This window comes from Salvelinus alpinus, chromosome 20, assembly GCF_045679555.1.
Source record: "Salvelinus alpinus chromosome 20, SLU_Salpinus.1, whole genome shotgun sequence".
Classification (NCBI taxonomy): domain Eukaryota; kingdom Metazoa; phylum Chordata; class Actinopteri; order Salmoniformes; family Salmonidae; genus Salvelinus; species Salvelinus alpinus.
The window spans coordinates 26,039,515-26,051,879 of NC_092105.1; the positions used below are offsets into that span (position 1 = coordinate 26,039,515).

Here is a 12,365-nt window from a genome sequence, read left to right on the forward strand (position 1 = left end):
GATGCCCAGAGGGGAAGGAGTGATACTGTATACCATTAGGTTAGATAAGGTATTATATAGCCCTGAGCTGTGACAGAGGACGAGAAAGGAAGCTGCTTCAGAGCGTGGCGTCCTCCTCAGAGAGGCTATCATTAATCAGAGATGACTATTAAACCAAATTCAATCAAACACCAACACCCGATCTCCAGGTTAGAACACCGACAAAGCATTAAACGTGAGATTAATAAAACGATTTTAGTATTTCGATTCCATCACAGCAGCAGTCAGACAGTGTTCAGTATCGCTGCCCCCAATACAGTACAGCTGAAAGAGAGTAGCTATTAAAGCAGCCAGTAATGTTATGCTAAAACACTCCAGTCTGTATATTGACTTTAAACCCAATTGAAACCAGAGAATGCCTTTGAGGTGGTCCAATCACTGAATGATATCATATGGTGGAGAGAGAGAGAGAGAGAGAGAGAGAGAGAGAGAGAGAGAGAGAGAGAGAGAGAGAGAGAGAGAGAGAGAGAGAGAGAGAGAGAGAGAGAGAGAGAGAGAGAGAGAGAGAGAGAGAGAGAGAGAGAGAGAGAGATCAGACCTTTAAATCAGTCCTGTAACAATTTATATCTTCTCCTGCCTCCATGTTGGTGGGTGACCAGATGGCAGCTGGGTAATTGAGGCTGGTAGCGTGGCCAATGGAGGGTTAGCCTAGGCTGTGTGTGTGATATGGGAGTTGTGCGGGACAAATGTCCTATGGGGTGGTCCTGTCTTATCAATGACACTCTGATAGTGAGAGTGTGTAGGCTTGCGTGTTTGTATGTGTATATGTGTGTGTCTGTATGTGTGTACATACCCAGGTAAGCAGGGTCCACAGTCTGCGTCACTGTCTGGTGTCCCAGGTGTGAGTACTGTAGCGCGGTACAGACCTTCACAGTCCTTATGTCTCCTGCAGATCTCATACTTCCCCTTTGAGTACTTCCCCGCCGGACAAGACACACACACATAGTCCTCATCCTTAGTCCCATAGCCACAGTTCTGCAACAAAACACACATAAACAATGTTAGACATGTGTTATGCATGTGTTGTGCTCACATACACATACACATACACACACATACAATGCACTTGAAACGAGTGGTGCTGTTCATAGACCAGTATGTTAGTGTATATACTAATGCTGCCTTCTGTGTTCTGCTGAGCCCAGCCTAGATCTGACAGTCCGAGTCTGAGACTAAAGACGTGAAATGTGATCGCTAACAAGAACAGGACATGAGTCATTTTGAACTGATCTTTGTGTAGTTTGTCTACAGATGTAGCATCTTCATTTGATCACCCTGTTGCGGGATAATTTGCAATTCAGGAAATGTGAAATGTATAGTGTATTTCAGTTTTAAAAAGGTTAATGAAAGTTTGTAATTTCCACGAATGATGCATCAACCACCACAAAAATGTCCATTAATTAAAATCCACATAATAATTCAAATTTCCTGTTGCTTCAGGATTATTTTCCTGCTGTAGCAAACTGGCTCAAGTTAAGATCCTACATCTATAGTGTGTGTGTGTGTGTGTGTGTGTGTGTGTGTGTGTGTGTGTGTGTGTGTGTGTGTGTGTGTGTGTGTGTGTGTGTGTGTGTGTGTGTGTGTGTGTGTGTGTGTGTGTGTGTGTGTGTGTGTGTGTGTGTGTGTGTGTGTGTGTGTGTGTGTGTGCGCCTGTGTATAGTCTAGTAGATGTGGCGAGGTAGTGGAAATGTATGTTCTAGTATAGAATGAGGATGTCCCAGACTGATGCACTACTCTCAGGGGGGGATCTGTGACAACAACCAGTCTGACAGACAGGCAGGTGTCTGACGTATCTTTATTAAAACTGTTACATCATCTCCATCTTGACGCCAAGCTGCTGCCTGTCCTACAGACTACAGAAACACTATATTCACTTCAACGTCCTACTTTATTGGCTTTTCCAATATATCCACTGTGACATCTGATAAAAACTGGATAAAATGATCAGTAGGATTCTGTCAGGATGGATCAACCCAGTGTCAGATCTCCTGGCTGACTTTACTTCTGTTGGTTCATATAAACCTTCTCCAGACTCTCCAGATCAAATTGATTTCCAGTCTCCATAGTTGTGGTAAACCAGTGTGTATCACTGCAGTAAAATGATCTGCTCTATCAGATCACAGCAGGTCTGTGTGGGAGTTGAAAGAGTTCTGTTTGATGTGTGTGTATGTGTATGTGTGTATGTGTATGTGTATGTGTATGTGTATGTGTATGTGTATGTGTGTGTGTGTGTGTGTGTGTTTGTGTTTGGGGGGGGGGGGGGTTCTCAGGTGGGTGTAGATTATCCCAGTGATTATAAGGAGGCAGAGGGAAAGCACAGGGCTAGATTACAGACTAACTACTACTACTGATCACAGACGAGAGATGAGAACAGAGCTGAATGCCTGGTTAGTTATGATGTTGGTGCTCTGTTTGATAAGTCCTTACATAAATAGACAATCATGAGCAATGATAGGCTTACTTGTCAAGGTCACATTATAGTCATTTTCTGTAATTAGATAGGAGAGTTGAATAACTATCACTTAACCTTAGAAGGTTAATTAACGGACTATTCAAACAGTTAGACATGTGTTAGGATTGTTGTTTAGATTAAGAGGAAAAGGTGTGCACCTGTTGGAGTTGTTCTGTGAAGTAGTCTATAGGTGTGTGTGTGTGTGTGTGTGTGTGTGTGTGTGTGTGTGTGTGTGTGTGTGTGTGTGTGTGTGTGTGTGTGTGTGTGTGTGTGTGTGCGTGCGTGCGTGCGTGCGTGCGTGCGTCTCCTCCATATTAAGGCCCAGTGAGGTGCTTTTTGGTTTGACCGGGGCACTGATGACTCATGGTTACTGACAGACTACTGTACCATTCCTACCCACGGGGCTTCAATATTTTGAAAAAAATCTAAATGGTGTGACAAACCGTGAAAATTGTTCATTCCCCTTTATGAATCTGAACAGGCTTACAGTACTGGGATTTAGGTGGTAACTCTCTCTGAGCTGGAAGGTGTACAGATGTAGGCTCTTAATTTGATAACTCTTTTGTTGCAGAGAATGCAAACTTGGAAATGCAAACTTCTAGTGTATTTGAGTTTTAAAAAGGCTTCTAAATTTTCTAATTTCCAATTTGAAATGTCAGATTTTATTTGCCCTAATGAAAAATGTATCAACCCCTACAAAAATGCTTCCTGTTGCTGCAGGATTATTTTCCTGAAAATTGGCTCAAATTAAGATCCTACATATGTACCTGTGTGTATACTAGTGAGTCAAGTAAACTACCTGGGTGGTCTGAGCAGACAGGCAGACTAGAGAGTATTGTCACACCCTGATCTGTTTCACCCGTCTTTGTGATTGTCTCCACCCCCCTTCCAGGTGTCGCCCATCTTCCCCATTATCCCCTGTGTAGTTATACCTGTGTTCTCTGTTTGTCTGTTGCCAGTTCGTCTTGTTTGTCAAGTCAACCAGCGGTTTTGTGTCTCTGTTTTCTCGTCCTCCTGGTTTTTGACCCTTGCCTGTCCTGACCCTGTACCCACCTTGCCTGACCACTCTGCCTGCCCAGACCCTGAGCCTGCCTGCCGTCCTGTACCTTTGCCTCACCTCTGGATTACCGACCTCTGATTGACCTGACCCTGACTGCCGTCCTGTACCTTTGCCCCACCTCTGGATTACCGACCTCTGCTTGACCTGACCCTGAGCCTGTCTGCCGTCCTGTACCTTTGCCCCTGTTGCTGTAATAAACATTGTTACTTCAACACATTCTGCATCCGGGTCTTACCTGATAAGTATGGCTGGGAGGTAGGTAGCAGGGGTCAGGGTTTACACGATACGGACACTCAAGTAATTTCACCACAGGGAAAAGTGTGTGTATGTGTCTCACCATGTGGGGCTCCTGTCCAGGCTGGCATGGGGGGCAGGGCCAGCAGCTACTGAAGGTCTGGTTGTAGAACTCAAACTCTCCACAACTACTGTACTCTGACCTGAGACAGGGAGGACAGGACACCTGAGAGAGAGGGGGGAGAGTTAAAATATAAAACCGTGCAGAGTCAAACTTAAATGTATTTTTTATTCAGGTTGTTGGTTATACGGTAGTCCTTTCCACTCACAGCCCCTGTCATATGCAGTCGTATGCAGGTTGAAAATTGAATATTCTGTCATTGATAATCGCCTAAATTGGAACGCATCTGCTGTACAGTAACATTTTATACATGACGTCAGAGCTCAGGGTTCTCCACTTCCCAGCGCTGTATGGGTTTTGACTGACAGCCGTTATAAACTTGAGCACCGTGCTCGACAAGAAGATGCACCCATCCCTCCCGCTAATTGGGCTGCTTTTGCACATTTATTGTCGTCTCAGTGTGGGAAATGCTGTAGATTGAGAGGAGTCACTGTGTTCTGACAGATGAGACGTTGGGGATTAGAATAAATACTGCTTTGATGTCATACAAGCAAACCACAAACCCATGAGTCCAAATGTGCACTTCATGTCAAAACTCATGTCATTTACAGTATCAATGTTTAGGATTTCTATATTTGATCCACAGTTACAAGGATGACATGTGTTATACCCTGGGTTGTCCTGAACAGAATGAGGCTGTGTGTCATATTGTGAAGACAATTAACCGCAGGACACACAATTGAATGCACTCATGATCCCATTCTATGCGCACCACAATTGCAATCTGTTTATCTGAAGTGCCTTTTGAAAGCCTAACACTGTAAGATCATATTTTGTGCTTGCTTCAGTTCCTCAATGGCAACGCTAGGAGAGCTCAAAAATGCACCTTATAGTTGAAGGCTCTTTCCTTGAGTCATAAAAGTGCGTTGACATTATTTAGGAACTGTGCAGTTTGGAGAGATGTGTTGCCACTTGGAGACACCAGTTAGACCTCTCACTCAAACCTTAGTTTTTTTCCTATTTTGCACCAAATTTCAATTAATATTTTTATGTTATTGAATTTATCCAAAGTGTTTTCAGATGTCGCTATTGACAAATGCTGTGAAAAACACAGTCAATGTAAAATGCACATAAAATCAACAGTGTAACGTTTGGATTCAGTCTTGTGTCAGGTGAACTGTTGTGTCCTTTGGTCTGATAATTTCCCCATAATCTCCAAAGTTTTGGTAACATGGTCATGCATATCCTTTTTATAGTTCTTCAGTTAGAAACATTTGAAATCGGCCCTATCCATATAGGCCCATTTCTACGAGTGTAAGGGGTTAGGATGAATCTTTTTGTTCTGCTTCAACTCACTACAGGATTCTTCAGTATATAGCCTTTATGCTTGTAGACTTAGTTTTACCACAGCTTTCAATAACTCTAATTAAAATCATTGAGACTATATTAATCCCCCCGGGAACCTTTCAGAGACCAATCAAGACGTTGTCATTAATGTAGCCCTAAATCTGTCAGCCAGTGAGAGAGTTACATCACTATCTCTCCCACCATCCAACCCACACAATAACATACTAACCAAACCGCAATCGCTGTGTGCCAGAGTGAACTTAGGGACTGACCATAGTTGTTTAAATGTGCATATAATTGATTTATCGAGTGGCTGAAGTGTGTGTGTTTGGTGGGCATTTGTTTGTGCACCGTAAAGGAAAACTGTAATTTATACGGTAATTGGGAGTATTATCAACAGTAAAATACTGTGAAACATTTTACTGCAGCATACATTAAATTATGGTGCATTGTGGGAAAATGTTGTGGGCAGGAGAATAATTGCTGTATTCCGAATGGTACTGTAATTCCATCCTACAGAATACAGTACCGTACCATCTTTTTGGAGCCAAAAACCTTTTGACCACTAGTGGGTGCATGGTCTTGTTGTTTCTGGCTCATTAACATATTTTGAGGCATGCCTTGTAAAAGGCTATATTTGTTGAAGGTTAGCGTTTTTCGTCATGAATCTTGTTCTGGTGGCAGCTCTGCAGAGTGGTCACTAGCTGGCATAGCCACAAAGTCTTAAAATCTCATTTTAAAACTAACCCTAACCGTAACCACACTGCTAACCCAAATGCCTAACCCTTAAATTAAGACCAAAAAGCACATTTTTGCTTATATGAATTTTTACAATATAATGGTAAATCGCTCCTGAAAGACTCATGACAATAAATGTCAACCTGCATATTTGTTGCACCCGTTAGTGAGAATGCTGTACCGATTTAACTGGTATGTAGTAGTAGTGCCCCATCAATTTAAAATATATAAGGGACAGATTGGAGCGGTAGCAAGTCTTAAACTGTTAATGGTTAAGTATTTTGCCATATCATTTTGGTCTGTTTTTCCCTGTAGTCAGTTTGGAAGCCTTTGTTAGGCCTCTAGAAATGGAAGTGATATAAATCACCACATATGAATTGATATGCTGTAATGTGGAAACACATGACCTAGCAGCCAACCTGCTTGCACCAATCCCATGTAATTATAGTCAAATACAAACCCCAATCCCCTCAATCATGGCTGTGGGAAGATGTTTTGGGTTGGGGGGGTGCTGTAGCATTTACGTTTTACAGTACAATAGAGTCAATTTTACGGTATTGTACCGTGTGTCATTACACAGTCCTTGCTTTGATACCGTATTTAAATTACAATAGGTGTACTGTAACATTATATACAGTAACTTACTTACCATTAGCTACCTGCCTGCCAGGCTCTTTGTGTGTGTGTGTGTGTGTGTGTGTGTGTGTGTGTGTGTGTGTGTGTGTGTGTGTGTGTGTGTGTGTGTGTGTGTGTGTGTGTGTGTGTGTGTGTGTGTGTGTGTGTGTGTGTGTGTGTGTGTTCCGTTGGCTGTTCTCCTCACACAGATTTGCTGTGCAGATCCATCCATCAGAACCCCCAAATAAAACAAGCACACACTCAGCTCTCCCCAGCTCACGGTCAAGAATGTCCTTTTCTAAACACAACAAGTACTTTTGGGTGTCAGGGAAAATGTAGAGTAAAAAGTTATTATTTTATTTAGGAATGTAGTGAAGTAAAAGTAGAAGTAAAAGGAATCTAGTGAAGTAAAAGTAAAAAATATACATATTTTTACTTAAGTACTTTACACCACTGACAAACTCTATACAAACACAAGACAGACTGAGCAGCAGCTGGGGAGCTGGAGAGAACTGAGACATCTGACAGGAAGACATGTGAGTCTGAGGCTGTCATACACTGTGTATGGAGGAGGGGGAAGGAGGAGGAGGATATGTGAGGAGATGGGAGTACTGTATGTTGGATGAGGAAGAGGTGGAAGGAGGAAGAGGATATGTGAGGAGATGGGAGTACTGTATGTTGGATGAGGAAGAGGTGGAAGGAGGAAGAGGATATGTGAGGAGATGGGAGTACTGTATGTTGGATGAGGAAGAGGTGGAAGGAGGAAGAGGATATGTGAGGAGATGGGAGTACTGTATGTTGGATGAGGAAGAGGTGGAAGGAGGAAGAGGAGATGGGAGTAGTTGGGATGAGGAAGAGGTGGAAGGAGGAAGAGGATATGTGAGGAGATGGGAGTACTGTATGTTGGATGAGGAAGAGGTGGAAGGAGGAAGAGGATATGTGAGGAGATGGGAGTACTGTATGTTGGATGAGGAAGAGGTGGAAGGAGGAAGAGGAGATGGGAGTAGTTGGGATGAGGAAGAGGTGGAAGGAGGAAGAGGAGATGGGATGAGGTGTGAGGAAGAGGTTGAAAGAAGAGAAGATAGGAGGATGAGGCAGAAGGAGGAAGAGATGAGATGGGATGAGGAAGAGGTCTCTCTCTCTCTCGCTCTCTCTAATCCAGCCCTCCAGGAGTGGCTTTAGTGGGGATCATTAATTGAGCTCTGAGGGAAGTTAAACTCCTGAGAATACAGCCAATACACACACACAGCCAACAGGTTTCAACATCAGAGGAAGAGAGGAGAGATTCAGGAGAGATTCAGGCCCAGATTAGAACTGCTCTCTTAGAGCTCCACGGAGGAACCTGTGATGATTCACAACCTCTGGCAAAGACCTGCTAAAGTCTGGCTGTACCTCTGCCAGTGTTATGTCTGTACGAGTGTGTGTGTTCAGTGTGTTTGTGTTCACGCATGCGTCTGTGTATCTGTTACACTGTTTCATTGCTGAAGATGGGTGAGGATGAGGAGAGGAGGAGGAGTAATGTAATTTGAAAGATACTCACCAACAACAAACAGAGGAAGAGGGACTCTATATGACTTCCTTTCTGAAACATCTTCTCACCTTCCCCTGAGAGAGAGAGAGGGGGGGGGGGTAAGAGGGTCAGAAATACATACACTCATGACAGCAGTGTCCCCTCTGCTGTTTTTGTGGTAAGTCTTCTACTGCTTAAGAAAGCTGTCACTCCTCATAAACATTTGATCCACACACACACTATGCGTCATCATTTGCGTGGGTTATACTTGACTGAGTGTGTGTGTGTGTGTAGGTGATACTGTTCTCTACTGTAGGTTACTCCTCTGCCCTACTGATGTGATGAGATCATTAATGATCCCCCTATCAGAGCTGCCAGTCACTGAGGAGAGAGAGTGGGAGAGAGGGAGTATGTGAAAGGAGAGCAGCCTGGTGGAAGAGGAGAGGATCAGCTCGTCACCTCTCTGACACAGATGGATTATGGGTAACCAGTCATTAGAGCAGGCCTGGACAATTATTTTCCATGGAGGGCCACATTAGAATATATTTTTGCCATCACAGGCCAGAATCATATTACAGGATTATACATCATGTGTATGACTGTGTTGACAGATATATCTACTGTAAATACGTCCAGATATGCTACTTATTTTACTTTTTTAACATGCACAGAAATTAACCACATCCATGTTCTCCTTTTGGTAGGTATTTTCATTATTAAACATGCAATGAACTACACGGAGGGAAATGTACACTGTGCATTCAGCACCACGGACAGAACTCTTGTCAACGGGTACAAAAACACAAGAAAGAGAGAGCGCGCTCAACATTACATTTAAACTACTCAATCAACTCTCTGATGGGCATTGACTAGAGCAGTGAAGTCAGGTACAGTTTCTGACGTCGTTATGTGCAGGATTGCTGAGAGGTGAGAGTCAGTAAGAGATTCTGTGCCTTGACGTGTTATATTCTGTTCACATACATAGGTTGACCCAAACAGTACAAACATCTTCTGAGCAGAACTCCTAATCTTTGGAAGGTTTTGTTCATCGAGGGATGCATAGAACCTTGTCAGTGACATTGTTTTGAATAGTTCTCCAATCACTGCATCAGACTGAAGATCGATCAGCTCAAGTTGCAGGTCAGTAGAAGTATTATCCACATTGAAGTTGTAAGGAGAGGAAACCAACAGCATGTCATTTTCCAACACTTTGAAATCCTCAAAATTCACCGTTCAAAGCACGCAGCAGCGATGTATACTTCTCCCACTGGTCATCTGATAGGGAACAGACTAGTCGTGTCAGAAGGTGGGTGAGATTGTTGGCTTCTACTTGGCGGGTCAGGATGAGTAATTTTCCCTTGAAGGCTTTGACAAGGCTGTACATCTGATGTGCAAAAAGGTCCTTCCCTTGTAGTTTGGAATTCAGTTCATTCATGAGGGCCATGATGTCCACAGTGAAGGCAAAATCAGCCAACCATTCTTTATCTTGCAGTTGAGGGAAATCCACATTTTCCTTTCATTTGCAAAAACTCAGCAATCTCCGACTTCAGGTCCAACACCCTTTTAAGCACCTTCCCCAAACTCAGCCATCTCACGTTTGTGTGGAAGGGGAGATCTGCATGACCCGACTCGGTCTCTTCCAACAGTGAGACAAACTATCTGTGGTTGAAAGATTTTGCTCTTAAAAAGTTTACCACTTTAGTGACTATCCACAACATGGCTCATTTTCAGAACACATTTATAGAGCACCTCCTGATGAATAATGCAATGCAGGAAAATTATTTTCTGATCTGGGTTCAGCTCAGCTACTTGATGTTGTATCCTTTTCAAAAGGCTAACGTTTTTTCCTGTCAAGTTTGGGCACCCATCAGTGGTCACACTGGATAACCTTTCAAAACTCAGTCCCAGCTTTGCCACACACTTATTATCCTCCTCCAATAAAATATTTCCCTGTGGTTGTGCTCTTCATTGACTGCACTGAAGCAAGCTCCTCTGTAATTTCACAGTCTGGGGTTATGCCTCGTAAGAAAATCAACAATTACACCGTGTCACGTGCATCACTGCTCTCATCCAGGGCCAAGGTGAAATCCTTTACCTTGTCTTTCAACTGTTGTTCCATATTCTCTGCGATGTCCTCAACACGCCGTGTCACTGTTCGTCTTGACAGGGAAACATTTTCAAACAGCTATTTCTTGTTGGGGCAAAGTATTGCTGCAGAGTCAATTAAACATTATTTAATTAATTCGCCCTCAGCAAATGGCTTGCTATGTTTAGCAATTGTGTAGGACAGTACATAGCTAGCTCTCGCAATTCCGTCATTTGCTGAATGCAGTTTTGTGAAAAGTCTTGCTGCTTCTGCAACTGAGAAAGCAACTCTTTCGATGCCCTCTGTTCAGAAGACATATTCCTATATTTCTCTGCATGTTTTGTCTGGAAGTGTCAGGACAAGTTGTAGTCTTTCAAAACAGCGATGCTCTCTTTGCACACTAAGCACACAGCTTTACCTGATATCTCAATAAATAAATATTTCGACGTCCACTCTTGCTGGAACACCCTACATTCATTGTCGACTTTCCTTTTCTTTGAAATCTTTGAAAAACTCATTTTTGCACAATTTCTAGCTAGCTACTATTTGTAACTATGACGTGTGTCAGCCTGTCAATCACTGTCTGTCCTCGTTCAGTTGTTATTTATAAGTGCCTTCAAAATAAATGCCCACAAGCGGTGGGAGTTAAATCATTACACAAAGGCGAGTATTCATTGGGCTTTTAATTTGAATAACAAATATGTTTTTCAAAACTTTACTATCACTAATTATTTATGTGATCTGAGCATGATTCCGCGGGCCGTATTGAAGAGCGTCAGGGGCTGGCCTTTGCCCAGGCCTGCATTAGAGGGACTGTACTTTGTTTGTTTTAGTTACAGTAGTACTGTCACAGATCTGGAAACCCTTTAAATGCTCTGGCAGCACAAAGTTACTACACTTATATAGGCCCTCACAGGTATGTCACGGTCAAACACACACTGTCTCGCTCTTCTCTCTGATCTGTAGTTACTAAGGTATACAGGCACTCACAAGTACATTGAAGAACACATACAACTAAAATTAGATCAAACTTCAAACATGATTTATCCTTTTTATTCTTGTATTTTAGAGAATAATATCAATGTAGAGGATTTAATTGATTTAATTATGTTTATAGCAAAGCTATAGACTGTGTGTGAGAGAGTTGCGTGTGTGTGGATGTATGCGTGCTTACGTATGTACATGTGTGTGCGTGCTTATGTGTGTAGTGCGTCCGTCTGTGTGTGTGTTGCCAGGCCCTTACCTACAGGAGACAGATTTTTATTGGCCCACTCCCAGCATTATAATAACAGTCAGCTCGTATTTCTCTCAATAAAGGATACATGAGTGTGCACGCGTGTGTCAGTAAAGTATAAGTAATGTGGTCAGTGTAATTGGAAGGTCTTGGAGAGAGAGTCTTTTCCCCCAGAAACACCCATTACCTAAAGCTGGGTTAAACCGTTAAACAGAAACATCATTACCTAAAGCTGGGTTAAACCGTTAAACAGAAACATCATTACCTAAAGCTGGGTTAAACCGTTAAACAGAAACATCATTACCTAAAGCTGTGTTAAACCGTTAAACAGAAACATCATTACCTAAAGCTGGGTTAAACCGTTAAACAGAAACACCATTACCTAAAGCTGTGTTAAACCGTTAAATAGAAACATCATTACCTAAAGCTGTGTTAAACCGTTAAATAGAAACATCATTACCTAAAGCTGTGTTAAACCGTTAAACAGAAACATCATTACCTAAAGCTGTGTTAAACCGTTAAACAGAAACATCATTACCTAAAGCTGTGTTAAACCGTTAAACAGAAACATCATTACCTAAAGCTGTGTTAAACCGTTAAACAGAAACATCATTACCTAAAGCTGTGTTAAACCGTTAAACAGAAACATCATTACCTAAAGCTGGGTTAAACCGTTAAACAGAAACATCATTACCTAAAGCTGTGTTAAACCGTTAAACAGAAACATCATTACCTAAAGCTGTGTTAAACCGTTAAACAGAAACATCATTACCTAAAGCTGGGTTAAACCGTTAAACAGAAACATCATTACCTAAAGCTGGGTTAAACCGTTAAACAGAAACATCATTACCTAAAGCTGGGTTAAACCGTTAAACAGAAACATCATTACCTAAAGCTGTGTTAAACCGTTAAATAGAAACATCATTACC

At 42.3% G+C, this 12,365-nt stretch overlaps 1 protein-coding gene across 1 annotated transcript in view; it reads right to left on the reverse strand.

Moving 5' to 3' along the window:
• LOC139546570 (tumor necrosis factor receptor superfamily member EDAR-like) overlaps positions 1-12,365 on the reverse strand; it is a 42,026-nt gene that overhangs the window by 14,851 nt on the left and 14,810 nt on the right. Inside the window, exons 2-4 of the mRNA XM_071355107.1 lie at positions 8,147-8,211; positions 3,889-4,011; positions 833-1,014 (exon numbers count right to left, since the gene is read on the reverse strand). Of these exons, the coding sequence (XP_071211208.1) occupies positions 833-1,014; positions 3,889-4,011; positions 8,147-8,197 (356 nt within the window). The 5' untranslated portion in view covers positions 8,198-8,211. The remainder of the gene's footprint in view (positions 1-832; positions 1,015-3,888; positions 4,012-8,146; positions 8,212-12,365) is intronic.